This window comes from Harmonia axyridis, chromosome 4 (genome assembly GCF_914767665.1).
Source record: "Harmonia axyridis chromosome 4, icHarAxyr1.1, whole genome shotgun sequence".
Lineage (NCBI taxonomy): Eukaryota > Metazoa > Arthropoda > Insecta > Coleoptera > Coccinellidae > Harmonia > Harmonia axyridis.
In genome coordinates this window covers 32,520,810-32,540,398 of record NC_059504.1, presented here as the reverse complement: position 1 = coordinate 32,540,398, position 19,589 = coordinate 32,520,810, and the positions used below count along the sequence as shown (strand labels likewise).

The window sequence follows — 19,589 nt, the reverse complement described above, 5'->3', positions numbered from 1 at the left end:
TAGCTTCGTGATTAAAAACCCTTTCGGAAATACGAGCACGCCACTGGATTCTACGTAAAAAAGTGCCTGTATAATGTTTCAATTTCAGAGCTCTATCATCAGTATCAGCGGAGATATAAATGTTTTTCGATATCGCCATTTTTCCAATTTTCGCTTATAATTCGAAAACAAAAGAAGGTGGCCAAAAATGAATACTACCCTTGTTAGTTTCTCAGAAAAAGAGATCGAGAAGTGGGTATTAGATTTTGTCTATCTCCTCTGGTTCAAAAGTTGTAGTGCTAAAACATCGAAATTTGCCCACCCTGTACAGTTTTGTCCCATGGAAAGAGACACCGAGGAAGAACTGAACGATGCCAGTCGAATCCTGAGGAGCTTGGTGGAACATGTTCAAGCTTTTGACGAGGAGAACACCGCGAATGAGGAGCCTCGTATCAGGAGTAGACTCATACACCTACAGAACCGTCTCAGCCTGGTGAGACCAACTACGATGGAGGAACTGTCCAAGGCCGACGAGCTGTCTGAGTTATGAAAACAAACAGACGAGATGCTGGGAGACGCCGTGGTCTTGGCCAGAGCTAAAGGTACCCGGAACGGGTTGGGGGATGTTTCGGAAAACCCTGGACACCCTGAGCTGGGTGAAGCATCTCAACCGGAAAGAGAAGCAAGTCTTATCTCCTTCGAGGATCCTCCACTGAATGACCAACAAGCCGCCGGTGCTGATAACGGAGGCGCCTTCAAGGGATACCAGACGCAGATTTTGCCGGAAAGTAGCGAGGGAGGTTTCTCATTGAATTTCTTCCGGCGGTTACACAACAGGGCTTGTGAAGCCGTCCGTCGACGATTAAACTTCACTAGTTCTTGGAGGACAGATGAAACGTCTGGACCGCTCATGCGAAGGAATAGGCCTGCTGTGGCTGAGTCGACTCGGAGAATTTCGTTCCCATTTTTGGTACCCGAGGATTCGAGAGATACCGAGGAGGATATAGCCCACACGACAGCTACAGGAGGTCAAGCTGATTTAGGCAGATCAGATAGTTTGGAGCGAGGCAGAATAGGACAGGACAACAGGACTTTGTCGGTTTTGTTGCTTCCCACCTTTCGGTTTTAGCTCTTTTGTCTTTCGCTCTTAGCTACCTACCGTCTAGTTCATCAACCCTTCGCGCCAATTTCCAGTTTCTAAATTTGCGAGTCCAGTATTACTTCATTTGCCCACTCATTAGCCTTCTGTATGTCTGTGTAATTTTTTTTTTTCTTCCATCCTTCCTCAATTGAACCATTAGATCTCCATATTTTTTTTCTATATTTTCTCTTGCTGTTTGTCTGAAATCAAATGTACAATGTTGTCTTATTCGATAATGAGTTGTTGTGGCGAGTAGACGTCCTCGCGGTTGCTCCGACATAAACACAAAATTAAATAACTCAAAAGAGAACTTCTAGTCGTTGTAAGAATTAATTTCGAGTAATACTGATCAAGCAGGAATCATGGGCCTTACTAGAGAGAACAAAGCAGAAATCAAGGAACTCATAAAACAAACATTGATCGAAGTATTAGATGGTTACCTAGAAAAATTAGTAGACAAGGTGTTAACTAAGGTTGAAGATGGAATTCGAGTCGAGCTCGAAAACATGAAAACGGCGTTAGCAGAAACTCAGGATGAAGTGGATTATTTGAAACAATTACACAAAAAGAAAAACTTGATAATATATGGTATCAACGAAACACCAAACGAAGAAGTGAAAGAAAAAGTTATCAAATTGTGCACCGATAAACATGTAAACATCCCAATGGCAGCAATAAAACATTGCTATAGAATAGGAAACAAAACCAACAATAAAATACGCCCTATCGTCATTAAATTTGCTAACGAAAATTATCGAAAAAATTTCATGTCAAACAGAAAAACCCTTTCTAAAACTGGAATAAGGATCAAAGAAGACCTGACAAGAAAGCGACTTCAACTATTTAAATGCTGTGGAGAAAAATTAGGTTTCCAATCAGTTTGGACATACAATGGGAATATCAGAGTAAAAATAGGAGAGAACATTCATCCTATCAAAAATGAAAAAGATATTGTCAACTTACTATCAGAAATCGATGCTTGTGAGTGAGTTTGCTAGGGGTAGAAAAATTAGAACTGATTTTTGTTTGTATGTTTAATTCATATTATTCTGATTGTAATTTTGGGTACATTTCATTTATAAGGGAATTAAATTCACATAATTTTGCTATTATAGTACGAGTTCATGGTTAATTCATGTTGAATCTTAACCTCATTCGAAATTATTTGTTTATGTAGTGGGTATATTAGGGGCATTCATTTCTTTCGATGTCCAGAATCCTAATTATTATTTAAGTTCTCGAAAAGTGAATGAAAATAATTTAATTGTCGAGAAAAAGCCGTAGATTGTCTGCATTGATTTTGCCTGAATAAATTTAATTTTGTTCAATTCTTTTTTGTTTGTATATTTTACGTGTATTCTCGTTTCTTCAAGATAATACATGATTAATGAACTTTGTAGAAGAAGACTTAACTGAAGAATCTGATGAGACGAGAGTTCACGTCAACATAGATGATGCCAGGGAACAATTAAAATGTAATAAAATTTTGAACATATTACACTTCAATATAAGAAGTATTAGAAAGAATTATGATAACTTGCTCTTATACTTGCAAGGCCTAGACATCGATAATGTGGACATTTTAATACTTTCTGAAAGTTGGGAAGTGACCACTGTTTCGAATTTTGATATACCAGGTTTCTGTGTTTTTCACAATTGGTCAAAACATAACAAATGTGATGTTTTATTAGCCTACGTGCGTGAGAGTTTATATGTAGAAATGATGCTTATTCCTTTTTCACAGACGAATATAATGCGCCTGTGCCTTGAGGTTGGTGGGGTGAGTTACGGTGTTTCAGCTTCCTATAGGCCCCCGTCGATAAATGAGAAAAGATATATCGAGGATTTGAACCGTTATCTAGCTGAACTAAATAAATGTCAAGTAGAAATCTTCGTCGGTGATATTAATATCAATATTGGGGACTCGAACTGCAAAAATAGTTTGGACTATCTAGACTGCTTGGCATTAAATGGTTTTGTATCTAGAATAAATAAGGTTACAAGAGAAACTGAGAGCACTTCTTCTGTTATCGATCACATTTTCACAAGAGTAAACAGATTAATAATTGACAAAATATACTTGCAATCTTCCACAATTGAAGCAGCTATCACGGATCATTACGGGATATTTCTAGCCGTGAAGTCACCAATTCCGGTGGTAGGAAGTAAAAAGCCTGAAACGATATCGACAAAATATTTTATCGATTTCAATAAACTATTCAACTATTTACAGAATGAGAGCTGGTCGAGCGTTTTAAATGATAATGATCCATAGGGTGCTTATAGTAAATTCTTAACATTATTAAAAGAATACATAAAGCTGTCAACCTACTTCAAACGTGTCACAAATAACCAAAAATTTAAAAAAATCCAACCATGGATTACTAAAGGGCTAATCACGTCTATTAAACAAAGGGACAAGATGAAAAAACTTTTTAGGAGGTATCCTACACAAGAAAACAAGAGGATTTTCAATAATTATAGAAACACATTAAATTCATTAATCAAAACTACCAAGGACTCATATTATAGAGAAAAAATTGCATTAGCTGGTAATGATCTGAAAAAAGTTTGGGCAACAATAAATCAAATAGGTGGCAGAAAGAAAGCAAATAAGGGTGCTCCCAAAAAAATCAATATTGACGACAAAATTGTGGAAGATGCACAAGGCAAAGCGGATGGGTTCAATGAATTTTTTTCAAGCATAGGCAGTCAAATGGTTGAAGAGATTAAGAAAAGAGCTAAAGGGAGAAATGAAAGACTTTGGGATTCAAATAAGCCAAAATTTTGCTCTGCATCATCTTCTTTTTACATCAAACCAACGACAGTTAAAGAGATAATCAATCTCATAGCTACATTGAAAAACAATTCGGCTCCCGGACTTGATGGTATAGCAGCTTCCCTGATCAAAAAAATACACGCATTTATATCCATTCCATTAGTTCACATTATAAACATCGTCTTTTCAACCGGCAAAATACCATCGGAATGGAAGGAATCCTATGTTTCTCCCATTTTCAAATCAGGTGATCGAACCAAAATGACAAACTATCGTCCGATATCTGTTATTAATAACTTTGCTAAGATATTTGAAAAATGTTTGAAAGAAAGATTAACAAATTACATGGAACGTTTTGGTTTAATTAGCGCTAGACAGTATGGTTTTAGAGAGGGTTCGTCTACAGCAGATGCCATCGAGGAGCTCACGAACAATATTAGGTGCGCCTTAAATGATGGAGAGAAGATTTTGGCTGTGTTTTTGGACTTAGCCAAGGCATTCGACACAGTAACGCATGATTAGTTACTCGAACGTTTGAATTCAGAGGTTCTAGTCATACATTATTTGAGGATTATTTAAAAAATAGAAAACAGTATGTGAAAATTGACGATAAACTCAGCAAGCCAATCTTTGTAAATACTGGTATACCGCAGGGAACAGTTCTGGGGCCATTACTGTTTCTTATATTTATAAATCAACTCTCCTCGATTCCAAACCTGGACATTGTTTCTTATGCTGTTGACTCAGTGATTACTTTTAGAGGTAAAACATGGGAGGAAGCACGCAAGGCGGCTGAAGAAGGTTTGAGATTTGTTGACTCTTGGTTAACGGAAAGCTGTCTTAATCTGAATGTGGCGAAAACAAAAATCTAACTATCCATACAACCCACTGCATTAATAATTCTAGTTGCAACTGTCCTTGTATAGAAAAAGTAGATCATGTTAAATACCTGGGCATCTTCATCGATCAACACCTTAGGTGGGATAGGCATATCACCTATCTGGTGGAAAGACTCAAGGGTATGTTCCATACTTTCTACAATTTGAGATATGTTCTTTCGTTGGCTCGAATTATTAGAATTTATGAATCAATAGTGGTGTCAATTTTGAGATATGGAGTCGTGATATGGGGAAGTGTTCTAAATAGTCATTCAAAAAAATTAGAAATCACACAAAACACCGTGTTGAAGATTATACGTAAGGTGGGAAGAAGATATAACACCAATAAATTGTATTCTGAAATCGGAGAACTTAATATTCGGCAAATATACATTTACGAGAACATCTTGAATCAGATTAAGAGGGAGAAGACAACGATTAATCACCCATACCCAACTAGATATGCTAGCATTCAAGCAATTATATTGCCACACTTTAAGAAAACACATGTTCTACACAGTTCACTTTATCATGGTCCTAAGCTCTACAGCCATCTACCCATATATTTGAAAAGCAACATCAATACGAGGAGCAGGAAGTATAGAAGTGAGCTCAAAAGATATGTAATGGAGAATTCAGTCAAATTGTGTGGCATCCTCTGTGGGGGGTGATGGTCGGTATTTTTCACTTTTCGCATTTGACTTGTTTGTGAGAAGATTCCTGGCCATGTCGAAGTTCACACTGAAAAGGAGATTATCCTAATGAGCACACTTTGTTAATAGACTTATTTCACCTCTGGCGTCATCTCGGATAATAGTTATTAAGATATTGTTGTGTAAATATATGAATGTACAGAGAAGTAATGTATCGAATTTTATTCATGAAAATATTGAGGGCTCTATTGACATACAAGCTTGCTTAGGTCATAGAGTTTCTCATAGTTTTACCTGTGTTTTGAACATGTATTTTTGGGATGAATAAAAATTTATTATTATTATTATATGTGTAGCGTCCTCTTCCTCGTTTCTGTCACAACCACATTTTCCCGTTGTCTCCTTCAACTTGAACCTTTTCTTGTATGACTCCATGTTTCCATGACCCGTCATCAACTGCGATGCCTTGAAGTTGAGCTTTATTATCTCGTTGCCCACTTGTCTGCAGTGTTCGTACAGTTCTTTTCCTTTACTTCCATTATCCCAACTCCTTTGCCACCTCTCCATTAACCTCCCATAATTTTCCGCCTTCATCTGCTGTCTCGTTTTATACGTGTATTGTCTGTTCTCTACATCTATGGTTCTTCTTTCTGTCGCCTGTCTTGCTAGTTCATGTGCTATTGCTTCCCCATCCGTTCCATAGTGCTTTCCTTTCCTCCATATTATATATGTGTCTTTCCCTTCACCATTTCGTACCTCAATTTGTTTCTGTATGTGTGCCGTTATTGGTAGTCTTGTATTTCGGTTGTGTATGCTCTTTATTAATGCTTCTCTGTCTGTTATTATTACTATGTTGTCCATTGCCCTAACTCCCCTGTCCTCCAGTGCCATCTTAACTGCTAGTTTCATAGTCGTTCACCCTCCTTAACTTCTTCATTTTTTTTACTTCCGTTTCTATGTTGTATGTTATGTACTTATGTGTACTCAATGATTCCTCGTCTGATACAGTCCAGTCTTTTAGTGTAATCCCCTTTGTCAATGTCATGTCAATATAGCTACTTCCTTGTGAGCTTGTGAATGTTGGTGGTTGTCTTCCGTCGTTGTGAATCTCATACATAAATTTCATCGTCCAGTCCAGTAGTTTTCCTCCTCGTTGGTCCACGTGTGTTCCCCCCCACACCGAGTTATGTGCGTTTATATCTCCGGCCAAGAGATGTTTTGAGTTTGTGTTTTTCAGTTTATTCGTAAACTCCCCCAATCCTTTGTTTTCGTTTCCTCCTGGTTCGTCATAAATGAAAGTAATTAATAATGTGTCGTCTTTTACACCCCCGATTGCAATTGTTGTATAGTTGTTGTCTGTTAAATCCTGTCGTGTTATTATACTTTGTATGCTTGTTTTAGTCACAATCAATGTCTTGGCTCCCTTTTTCCGTCCGTGCGTTATATAGTTCTCCTCCTGGATTTGTCTGTGGTATGGTTCTTGTATTAATGCAATATCAATGTCTTCATCTTTCATCTTTTTTATCAATAGTGTTGTCGCTTCTTTTCCCCTGTCCAAGTTTATTTGTATTATTTTTAGAGTCATTGTCCATAATTTATGTTTTGTCTCATTTGCCTTTCCTTCCTTTCGTATACAGGGCATTTCCTGTCTCGTGCCGTGTGATGTCTCAGTTCTCTTACAATGCCGTCTATTTCACAATTCGGGCAATCCAGTGTGTTTGTTTGACAGGATCTTCCCTCGTGCTGTCCTCCACATTTATGACATGTGCTCTTTTCATTGCAATATTTTGCAACATGTCCATATTTGTGACAGTTGTAACATAATGCTACACTTATCAGTTCCTCTACCCTTATTCTTTGTAGGTCCATATACAGGGTGGCCACTTTTTCAATGGGATTGTATTGGTAACTTTTAAACCATAAGAGTTAGAAGGTCGGTCAAATGGAGAAAAAGTTGCATGCATAGAAGCATTATCAAGCAGTTCAAACAAATCGAGATTATCAGGGCCGGTTTTCGAGATATCATAAGAAGAGTAAATTATGTCATTTTGATTTTTCTTCTTTTCCCACTTCATTTCAAATATCATCAAAAAATGTTACAGGAATTTTTTATTCGACAGTAAATTATCCTCAATTTGACGTAATCAGATTTCGTATCCAACGTTTCGTACTCTCTGGGCCACCCTCAACCTCATTTTTTTCAATACGGACCTGCATATTTTATGACATTTCTCGAAATAACTTTCAACGCTGAATTCAATGATATATCATACAATGTCATTCAAATTAGATTTTCAGGTGATTTTGACCCTTTTTCAATTTTCTTTGGGTCGGATCTGTATTACCTTCATTTAGTTTAATTAACAACATGCAATATGCAATAAATTTCGATAAGAAAATCAACTTACCCATCTTGAACTAAATGGAACATATTAGAATCAAAGCAAGAAACCAGTATACTGGTTTCTTGGTTCTTCTTTTATAATAATCATTTAAATATTTCAATTCATAATAATTAAACGAAAGTATCATTTAATGAAAGAAAAATCAAATGATTATTCGAAAGTAAATGAAAATTAATGAAGTAAGTGTTCGAAATGTCAACCATTTTGTAAATTGCACTTTACGGTTCTGGAACCCATACTTCTTATACATTTGCTTGTTTGGTCTACTTGAATACCTTCCAAAACATTCTCCATTTTCTCCCGAGGTATCACTATTGTTATATTTGTCATTTGAATCGTTGAAACACATTACAGAATCGAACTTTATTTTGAGATCATTACGATATAATTTTTGCAAGGCTTGGTATTCAAATTTAAAATCATTGTATTCGCGTCTTTTGACTATTTTATTAACAGCAGTTTTTCAAAAATTCCATTCACTAGCCACAGTTCTCGATTTTTTTTCTGGGTTCGATTGAATTTGGGTCAGAACATTGATATCGTTAATAGACTTGTTTTTTCTTACATACACACCATTAAATTTGGATGAGGGTCAAAATCACCTAAAATCAACTTTGAATGACATTGTATGATATATCGTTGAATTCAGCGTTAAAAGTTATTTCGAAAAATGTCATAAAATATGCAGGTCCGTATTGAAAAAAATGAGGTTGAGGGTGGCCCAGAGAGTACGAAACGTTGGATATGAAATCTGATTACGTCAAATTGAGGATAATTCACTGTCGAATAAAAAATTTCTGTAACATTTTTTGATAATATTTGAAATAAAGTGGGAAAAAAAGAAAAATCAAAATGACATAATTTACTTTTCTTATGATATCTCGAAAACCGGCCCTGATAATCTCGATTTGTTTGAACTGCTTGATAATGCTTCTATGCATGCAACTTTTTCTTCATTTGACCGACCTTCTAACTCTTATGGTTTAAAAGTTACCAATACAATCCCATTGAAAAAGTGGCCACCCTGTATATATTTCCTTTTTTGAGTAGCATTTTGGCGATTTGTATGTCTGTTTGTAAGCTTATATTTTCTTTGTAAATATTTCTGCATGTTCTTTTTGCAACTATTTTTGTTTGGTGTTTTAGTGCTTCCTCAAAGTTCATCTTTATATATTCATTTTCGTTCAATATTTGTTCTATAAGTTCATTATCCGTATATCCTTTGGTAATCCCTGTCAACATTATTGTTGGTTTATATTTTTTATCCTCTTTGATGTCTATATTTTGTGTTTTCATAAGAATGCTTTTTACTTTTTCTTGTTGTGTTTTGTCTGCATGTTGTAGAATTACTTTTCCGTCCCTAATCGGTATTACATTTTTAAGTGTGTTTTCTTTAAAGAGATCTTTCGTTACTTCTTTTATTTGTTTCAACAAGTCTTTGTGGTCCTTTACGTTTTCTATTCCTACGATGGTTTTGTACGTAGTTCTTTGTTCTGGTGTTTTCCATGCTTGTTGTTCTGTCTTGTTTTCCTTTTCTTTTTGTAAAATTTGTGCGTATGTCCTCCTATGTTTTTTTCTATTCGTGTAACTCACCCATTCTTCTGTTTCTTTTTCTGTGTCTGTACTTGTTATCGGTTCTGTATCCGTTTTTGTTTGTGATGTTGAATGTATTGTCTGGTTTTTGTCTTTTCTTCCATTTTCTGTTGTTTTCGAAGTTGTCCTTAATTTACCTCCTGCTTTGTCTTCCTTTTTGTTTCTAGCTTCCTGTTCCGTGTTTTTTTCTGTATTTTCATCAAGTATTCTCATTATTTTATCATTCATAGATTTAATTTGCTCATTCTGTTTTCTTATTATTTCCTTTAATTCTTTAATTTCTATATCTTGTCCGTCTTCTTTTCCTTTGTTGTATGCTAGTTGTACGATTATGTTGGTTATTATTTCTAATTGTTGCCGTACTGTGGCTTGCTCCTCCCTATTGAACTGAATCTTCCCAGATTGAAGCCTTGTGGTCGCTTTAATTACGGCCTCCTTCGCGTTCAGTAGGCTTGTAATCCATTCTTTGTGCTCTCTCTTATTTGTGGTTTTCTGTAATTGTCCCGCATAGTGACTACCGCCTGCTTCGCTTTCTCTTGTTCGTGCTAGGTCGTGCTTGTCTGTTTCCGTGTTCATTCTTCTATCCTTCGTTTCCTTTTCTTCTCTAATCTCCTTGTGAGGTTCCTCCTTCTTTTTCTTTGTCTCACGTATGATATTATTTCTCGTTGATCATTCCATTCGAGTTCTGTAAATGACTTATTCAGCTCCTCCTCCGTTTCCACTCCCAGTCTGCTGACGCACGAAGACTTCCTTTTCTTGCTTTCTGGTGACCTTGCAATTGAGAGTCTCCTTGGTATATGACCAAGTTCCTGAGTCTCTTTCTCTCTTTCCTTCCACTTTTTCATTATATTCTTTTCCGCTAATCGTGCTTGTGTCATACCAGTTAAATCCTTTTTATTTTTTATTTGTGATTCTCCTATATTTTCCATACCTATTCCCACGAGTTGGGTCGTACTGAATGTCACTGAGTGGCAGTGTGCCCTTACCAATCAGAAGGATACATGTCCCACGGGGTGCGCCTGTTGCCCCGTGGTGAGAAAACTAGAGACCGAAAAAAAAAATTGCCCGTCGGCCATGCATCCCCTCGGCGCTTATCTCACCTTGGGATTCAGGGTTCTTATAGAGGTTATCTCCTCTTTGAGCCAGTCAATAAAGCCAAGCTCCCCATCCACCCTAAGACATGACTAGGTCAGGACGGTATGTACAAGGCGGCAAGCCGCCAGGTCCTCGGGTACCTCGGGTTTGGCGATCCCCGTACTGAACATCCAGAGATGAACAGCCCCTGAGGGAGACAACAGGACTGGAAGGGATAGATCGTTCAATCAGCCATCCGTACCTGTTTATAAGTGGAATATACAATTCGATGGATCAACCAGCGTTAACGCATTCCTGCAGGAGGTCGAACATCTAGCTGAAACTCGCAAGGTTACCCGACAGTACCTCCTCGAATCTATCTTCGAGTTACTACGGAAGGATGCCAGGGATTAGTATATTCCCAGGAGAGGTACATTCAGAGGTTGGGAAGACTTCAAGGAGCAAATGCGTGAAGCTTTCCTCCCCCTCGACTACGAGGAAACGCTTCTAGAAGAAATACGGAAAAGAACTCAGGGGGAGGACGAAAAGCTGTTGATGTTCGTCACAAGGATGCAGAACCTGTTCCTGAAATTGACCACAAAGCGACCCCCTGAAGAAGATCAGGTAAATATTATCAGAAAGCGTCTGTTGCCGGCCCTACAGAAGGCGCTGGCTTTTCAAGAGATCAACAATTATGCCCAGATGTTGTCCAAAGGAAAGGTGTTCGAGTTGGTTCAGTGGCACGCGGACCTATATACTCCACCTCCAGCCCATAAAGGTCTTATCGATGACCCACACCTGGTATATGAAAGACCTCGCCGAAAACTTCCACAGACTTTGACCGTCGAGTCTTCAACGTCCAGGAGGCCGGAAGAAATGAAGCCATCGGAAAATGTACCGAAGTCGACGCCTAAGGCCCAGAAGGAAACACCAAACAGGGAGTCTACATCCGTTAGAGTCAAACCTGGAGACCCACCACACCGTGATGCGAAGGTCGTTCGGTTCGAAGACACCAGGCTCCGAGAACTTCAATGCTGGCGTTGTGGTAAGTTCGGACACTTGAGAAGGGAGTGTCAATCAACGCCGAGGCTGTTTTGTTCCCGATGTGGGAAGCAAGGCGTGATGTCCAGGGATTGCCGATGTTCGGAAAACTAGAGCGGAGCTGCCTCGCGGGGAAGAGACAGTTCCGTTCTATGGCATCCCCAATCAGGCAGTCAGCGTACACGCAGGATAACCGGTCAATAGTCGCTGTCCACATCGGAAAACAGTCCATGGCAGCCCTGCTAGACACTGGTGCGTCTAAGTCCTTTTTGAGCAAAAAGGCAGCAGAGGCATGCAGGAGGATGAGAGTTTTTCCGTCGGAGATCGCAGATATGGTAGCCACAGTGGCCGACGGAAGTTCAATCACCGTGAAAAAGATGTACGAGCCCATAATACGGTTTGGGGAGGAGGAAATGTAATCTCGACTCCATTTGGTGCCCCATCTACCGATGAATCTGGTTCTGGGAATGGACCTGCTGGCTTCGCACGATTTCAAGATTGATTTCCGTACCTCGCAGTGCTTCCTCAAGGGCAAGTTGCTGAAGAGAGCCGTTTCGCCGATCTCCACGCCGTACAACTCGTCGATCAGTTCCTTGCACCGACAGGAAACACGAGTCGTTCAGAACTTCCCGGAGAAGGAACTCGGAGGTTCCGAAGGAACAAGGATGGCCCAACCGAAGATTAAACAGAAAAAGCCTAGATACCGTCCGAGTAAGCCGAAGATGCAGAAAATCGAGGAACAGGTCTATGTGGTTAAGAACACGAACCGATGCCCGTGGTATACCAAGAAATACCAGGAGGTCTCGAAGAATCCTGCGGAATTTCCTGATTACCGGATACAGAAGGGAAGGTTATATAGATATTTTTGGAGCGCCGAAGACTTCACGGAAACGGAGGTGGGAACACCGTGGAAACTGTGCATCCCGACCGAAGATCGGCAGTCGATACTGCGGGAAAACCATGATGAGCCGGTGGCTGGTCACTTGGGAGTCGCAAAGACCATATCTCGAGTGGCCCAAAGCTACTATTGGCCTGGGATGTTTCGTGAAGCAGCTCAATACGTTCGAAGGTGCCAGAAATGCCAGAGGTACAAGGTTTGCCAACAGAAACCCCCAGAGAAAATGCAACCGTACCACATCACCGAACCATGGCATACTGTCCGCACGGATCTAATAGGCCCATTACATCGATCCAAAAGGGGTAATACCTTCCTCGTGATGTTCCAGGACTGTTTCTCGAAGTGGATCGAATGCAAACCACTCCGGGCAGCAACGGGTAAAGGTGTGTTCCAGGTGTTTTACGATCTAGTGTTGCTGAAATTTGGATGTCCAAAGACCGTTATAAGTGACAATGGTTCTCAATACGACGGACGTCTATTTAGGGAAAACCTGAAGAGTTAGGGTATCCAACATAGGTTCGCTCCAGTCTATTCGCCGCAGTGCAATCCCGTGGAAAGAGCTAACCGGACCATCAAAACCATGATAGCACAATTCTGCGAGCAGGATCATCGTTCCTGGGATGAACGAGTGGGAGAACTGGCTTTCGCGTTGAACTCTGCCAAGCATGAGTCCACCGGATTCGCACCGGCGTTCCTGAATTTCGGTCGGGAGGTCCACTCCCCAGAAACAAACCGTCGGACATCAGGAACCAAAGGTGACGTAGAGGAATCAACGGAGGAGCCACAGGTCCAAGGGGTAGACCAATACGCAAATCGCATCAAGCGACTCTAAGAGACCCGGAAGTTTGTTAGACTCCAGCTGGCTCGTGCATTCAACCAACAGAGTTGGTATTATAATCTCCGGAGGAGAGCGTGGTCGTGCCGGGTAGGTGACAAAGTTTTACGCCGGGAACATCCGTTGTCTTCGGCGGCAGAAGGCTTTGCATCTAAATTAGCGCCCAATTATTCTGGTCCGTACACCGTTACCAAGGTCATATCTCCAGTGGTTTACGACTTGAAAAGCGGGTCGGGTAAATGCCTCCGTCATATCCACGTGAAAGATTTGAAACCGTTCCACGAGGATGAGCTAGGTGGAGAGCATGCCAATAAGGTGTAACCGTGTTAGCCGTTCGTTTTCTGAGAAGCCCCGATCTTTGGCGGTCACATCATCCGCCTCTTCTGTAGATGTGACCACAATGCGAATTTAGACTCTCAGAGTGTGAGGCCGTCCATCAAGACGTCCTTATGTTGGAGTCCGAAGTGGGTCGTCGTTGGTCGTGAGGGGATCCATACGAATGGTCGCTAATCCTTTAATGTTTCAGAATAAACATTTCTAGAAAGTAGTAGTAGGACCTATTCAATGTCAGGTTGGTGGATTCCATGTTAGCGCGCCTAGACGAGCTGGTGGTAGAAGCATTTGACTACTGGCCAAGACTGCGAGGGGGTAATGTCCAGGAAATACTTGTGCCCGAAAGAGTTCCCCCAAGATAGTCGAGTCCAAACGAGGCGACAAGTGGAGCCATCGCGAGCTGAAGAAAACCGCAATCAGCAAGCGAGATCAGACCAGCCCAACCCCGAGTCCATTGGAATACAATGCGAGCTACTGCGAACCGTGACGAACCTCCATCGCTGGTCATTGAAGATTCATCCAGGGGTTATATTGGCCGTCTGCCAATAGATTTGTAGGGAATCTATCGATTCCCTCGGAAATATTCCGTCCGAGAACGAAAATCCTAAGACAGAAGGACTCGGTGTAAAAACTTGGAATAATCAAAGCCACACCCCTTAGGGATCCGTAGAAAGGCGTTGTGAACGGTCGAATAGAAAACAGCCTGAATGCCCTTAAAACTCGGCATTTCAGGGAGAATAATTCAACAGAGTTCAGACCATTCTACAAGAAACTACGACTTCCACAGATGTTCCACACTTGCACCGACAACAAGAAGATTGAAGAATTTCACATCTGTTCCCGACCGGCGAAAAACTACCTGCGACCGAGCCAAAACGACCCAAGTATCCAGCGACCCTAAGAATCTAGACAAATACTCATCTTCTTCAAACTCTTTTAGTGGGTTGAAATAAATCGAAAACGTATTTTTTATCCCGTTCTTTTATTTCCCTAAATTCCTTGGCAGTGAACTACTTGATAGTCACCGTAAAAGGACTAGAACCCACAAATTGGTGACCCCGACGTGATTTGAAGAAGAAGCGAATCCCGAAGAAAAATGCCACAAGAAACCGAGGTATCAAGAGTCGCCGTCCGGATGCCAGAATTTGTCGTCACCGATCCTGAGTTATGGTTCGCTATGGCTGAAGGAAGTTTCCACAGCGCGGGGGTGACACAGGACCGGATTAAGTTTGGATATATTGTGGGTGCCCTACCAGCAAAGTACGCAACGGAGGTGAAGGACATAATATTGAATCCACCTACCGACGAGGCCTTCCACAAATTGAAGATGAAGCTAATTAGACGTCTAAGTGCCACACAAGAGGAGAAGACCCGACGCCTCCTGGAGCGAGAAGAAATGGGATACCGTAAGCCCTCACAGTTTCTTCGTCATTTACAGAGCCTTGCTGATCCAGCCGTTCCGGAGAGCCTCATGAAATCCCTCTAGATGAACCGTCTACCCAAAAGTGTCCAGGTGTCGTTGACCATTGTAAAAGACGGCAGCCTCCAAGAGTTAGCTGAACATGCAGACCACATCATGGACGCAATCCGACCTCCCGTACAACTGGTGAACGAGACCACCAGCATCGAGGCCATCCTCAGAGCCAAGTTTGCCCAGCTCACACTCGGACTCAACCAGGAGATAGCAACCCTGAGAGCTGAACTGGCAGCCCAAGCAGACCGATCCCGGAGAGACAGGAACAGAGGCCAATCCCAGCATCGTCCAAGAAGTCATAGCCGAGGCCGACAGTCAATCGACGGCAAGTGCTGGTATCATTGGAGATTTGGAGCCAGGTCCACTAGATGCAGACAGCCCTGTAACTACGCCTCGGGAAACGAGGGGGGCCTTCACTAGGAGCGGCCAGTGATCCCAGCCCATCGACGCGCTGCCTGTTCATCACCGATAGGGACTCCAAGCTACAGTTCCTGGTCGACACTGGAGCAGATCTGTGCGTCTTCCCACGAAGTGCAGTCAACGGTAGAAGAGAGAAGTCTGACTGCGTCCTATCAGCAGCCAATGGTGCACCCATCGCAACGTATGGTACCATAAACCCTCACGCTGAACTTAGGACTACGCCGAGATTTCACCTGGAGGTTTGTCATAGCAGATGTATCCAAACCCATCATCGGTATCGACTTCCTGAGCTTCTACAACCTACTCGTGGACGTAAGAAACCAAAGACTTTTGGATGGAACTACCCAACTCACTACTCGAGGAGAAGTGACTGAGTGCAACATCCCAGAAGTCAAGACAGTCAACGGATCTTCCAGATACCATCAGCTATTAATGGCCTCCCCAGAAATTACTCGACCAGAAGGAGCTCGCGGACGAATCACACACCAGACCAGGCATCACATCAAAACGACCAATGGACCACCAGTTGCATCGAGACCACGGCGCTTGGCACCTGAGAAGTTCAAGGCAGTCAAAAAGGAGTTCGAAGCAATGCTCCGGCTAGGAATCGCCCGTCCGTCCAACAGTCCATGGTCGTCCCCGCTACACCTCGCACCGAAGAAGGGTTCAGAAAAATGGAGACCATGCGGAGATTACCGAGCTTTGAACGCCCGGACTATCCCCGACCAGTATCCTGTGAGGCACATACAGGACTATGCTCACATCCTCCAAGGGAAGAAGATCTTCTCTACCCTCGATCTAGTACGAGCGTACAACCAGATTCCTCTAGCCGAAGAAGACATACTTAAGACCGCCATCACGACTCCATTTGGGTTATTCGAGTTCCCATTCATGACTTTTGGACTCAGGAACGCTGCACAGACCTTCCAGAGATTCATCGAAGAAGTTCTACGAGGACTAGACTTCTGCTTCAGCTACATCGATGACGTGCTGATCGCCTCATCGTCCGAAGAGAAGCATATGGAACATCTTCGCACCATATTCGAAAGATTCCGAAAATACTCCATCGTTCTCAATCCAGCAAAGTGTAGTTTCGGACAACAAGAAGTGAAGTTTCTAGGCTACCTCGTCTCTGCTGAAGGTACGAAACCACTTCCAGATAGAGTCCAAGACATTCTGGTGTACAGCCAACCGTCAACCGCCAAAGACCTTCGAAGATTCTTGGGTATGTTAAACTTCTATCGTCGTTTCATACCCAGAGCATCACAGACATTGGCGCCACTCAACGATCTACTAGTTCCAACGTTGAAAGGAAAAGCGAAAATCTAGTGGACCCCAGAAGCCACTACAGCATTTGCAGAAGGGAAGAAGATGCTAGCCTCAGCAACATTGCTAGCGCACCCCAAGGATGGTGCGCCTTTAGCCCTGGTGACCGACGCATCAGACAATGCAGTCGGAGCGACCCTTCAGCAAATGAACAACAGCGAATGGCAACCACTGGCATTCTTTTCGAAGAAGCTGTCACCACCAGAAACTCGATATGGAGCCTACGACCGAGAACTGTTGATAGCTATCTACCTAGCTATCAAACATTTCAGGCACATGGTAGAAGCACGAAACTTCACGATCTTCACGGATCACAAACCCCTAATATTTGCCTTCAAGCAGAAGCCAAAGAAGTGCTCGCCCAGACAGTTCAGACATCTGGACTACATCTCCCAGTTCTCCACCGACATACGCTACGTCCCAGGAGATCAGAACGTCGTCGCCGATGCCCTTTCAAGAGTGGACGAAATTACTCCCATCTTGGACTATGCAGCATTAGCCAGATCACAAGAGGACGACAACGAGCTACGGAGATATCTGCAAGGCGATACAGGTTTGCTGGTCCGGAAGATGAAGCCGCATGGATCAACCATCTTGGTGTACTGCGATACGTCGACCCCTCAAGCACGTCCATTCCTGACGAAGCCATTCCGGAGAGTAACATTCGACACGATCCACAGACTGGCACACCCTGGCACCAATGCGACTACGAAGATGGTGAAGCAACGTTTCGTTTGGCCTTCAGTTAACGCAGATTGCAGGAAATGGTCCCGCACCTGCTTAGAGTGTCAGCGATCCAAAGTTACTCGTCACGTCATCACTCCACCAGGATCATTCACGCCACCGCACCGGTACGTCGATTCGATCATGTACACATGGACATTATCACCATGCCGTACGCCGAAGGTTACCGATACTGCCTCACCTGTGTCGACCGATTTACCAGATGGCCAGAAGCAATCCCCCTTCAGAACCAGGAAGCATCCACCATCGCTAAGGAGTTCTACACGAATTGGATAGCGAGGTTCGGCACTCCACTTCATATCACCACAGATCAAGATAGACAATTCGAGCCAAGCCTGGCGGAAAGAAATGAAAGCAACTGCTGCAGAAATGGTATACGGAGAGCCATTAAGATTGCCTGGAGAATTTCTATCTACAAGTACGGATGACGGTGCAGACACAGCCGACTTTGTAGTGGATCTAAGGCAACAAATAAGAAGAATTAGACCTATCAACGCCAACCACCACGGAGAACGACCCAGCTTCGTGTTCAAGGAATTGGATACGTCATCGTTCGTTTTCGTCCGACATGAGGGCCCAAAATTAGGACTGCAGAAACCCTACGACGGACCATACGAAGTTTTGAGGAGAGATCCAAATCATTTCACCATCAAGATCAATGACAAGGAAACGACAGTGACAATCAACCGATTAAAACCAGCCTACATAATCGACATCCTCGAAAATAAAGAGCATGAACATCCAGTAGAAAACGAAGCCAATGATCAAGCAATATTCCCGGAAACAAGGAAAACCAGATCCGCTAGGAAGGTACATTTCCCAAAGAAGTACCTAACAATGATTTCGTAACTTCGTTACTGGTGGGTGACTGTAAAGGGAATCTATCGATTCCCTCGAAAATATTCCGTCCGAGAACGAAAATCCTAAGACAGAAGGACTCGGTGTAAAAACTTGGAATAATCAAAGCCACACCCCTTAGGGATCCGTAGAAAGGCGTTGTGAACGGTCGAATAGAAAACAGCCTGAATGCCCTTAAAACTCGGCATTTCAGGGAGAATAATTCAACAGAGTTCAGACCATTCTACAAGAAACTACGACTTCCACAGATGTTCCACACTTGCACCGACAACAAGAAGATTGAAGAATTTCACATCTGTTCCCGACCGGCGAAAAACTACCTGCGACCGAGCCAAAACGACCCAAGTATCCAGCGACCCTAAGAATCTAGACAAATACTCATCTTCTTCAAACTCTTTTAGTGGGTTGAAATAAATCGAATAGGTATTTTTTATCCCGTTTTTTTATTTTCCTGAATTCCTTGGCAGTGAACTCCTTGATAGTCACCGTATAACGACTACAACCCACAGATTTCTCAACAACGAGGTAGCAGGTGGTCATAAAAAAAAAAACTGTAGTTTTTTTTGGGGAAGTAAGGGGGGTGTGTAACGAAGTGAAATTCGTTACTAGAATCACCCGGTATAATTTAGCCCAGGTTAAGAATTCAATAATTATTTTACTAGAATCACCCCGTATAATTTGCCCCAGGTTCAGAATTCAATAATTATTTTATTAGAATCACCCAGTATAATTTGCCCAGGTTTAGAATTCCATCATTATTCTACCAGTCATATGAGTAGGTGAAAATAAAATTTTAATTGAGAGTAGTGAAGGTATTTTTCGTCCAATTCAGAAAAATTCATTTGAAATAATTTCTGATTTATTTATTTCATGAAAATATAACGATGCAATTTAAAATATCAGCCCATGTATAAAAACTTCCGAGCGACACCGCGATATACGTTATCTCTTCAATATGTTATTTTTTACATGTTGTCGTTTATTTTTCATATTCACACCGCCGATTTTGACACTCGAAATTTTCCCCTTTCAACCGAGATTACAAGTGAAGTATTTCGGAAAAGGAGAATTAGTCTCGCCGGTGTCTTCGAAGTATAAAGATATTTTCCGATTTACTCCTGTCGGTGTCTTCGAGCTGTATATTTTCTTATAGTTATT

General features: G+C 41.9%; 1 protein-coding gene across 1 annotated transcript; it reads left to right on the top strand.

The window, feature by feature from the left end:
- Positions 1-17,921: 17,921 nt before the first annotated feature.
- On the top strand, positions 17,922-18,422 carry LOC123678682. Its single transcript, XM_045615822.1, has one exon. It carries the CDS (start codon positions 17,922-17,924, stop codon positions 18,420-18,422), a length of 501 nt encoding a protein of 166 aa, XP_045471778.1.
- The last annotated feature ends 1,167 nt before the right edge of the window (positions 18,423-19,589 follow it).

Coding starts and splice junctions, on each gene's coding strand:
- LOC123678682 (XM_045615822.1), top strand. CDS start 17,922: ATGAAAGCAACTGCTGCAGAAATGGTATACGGAGAGCCATTAAGATTG.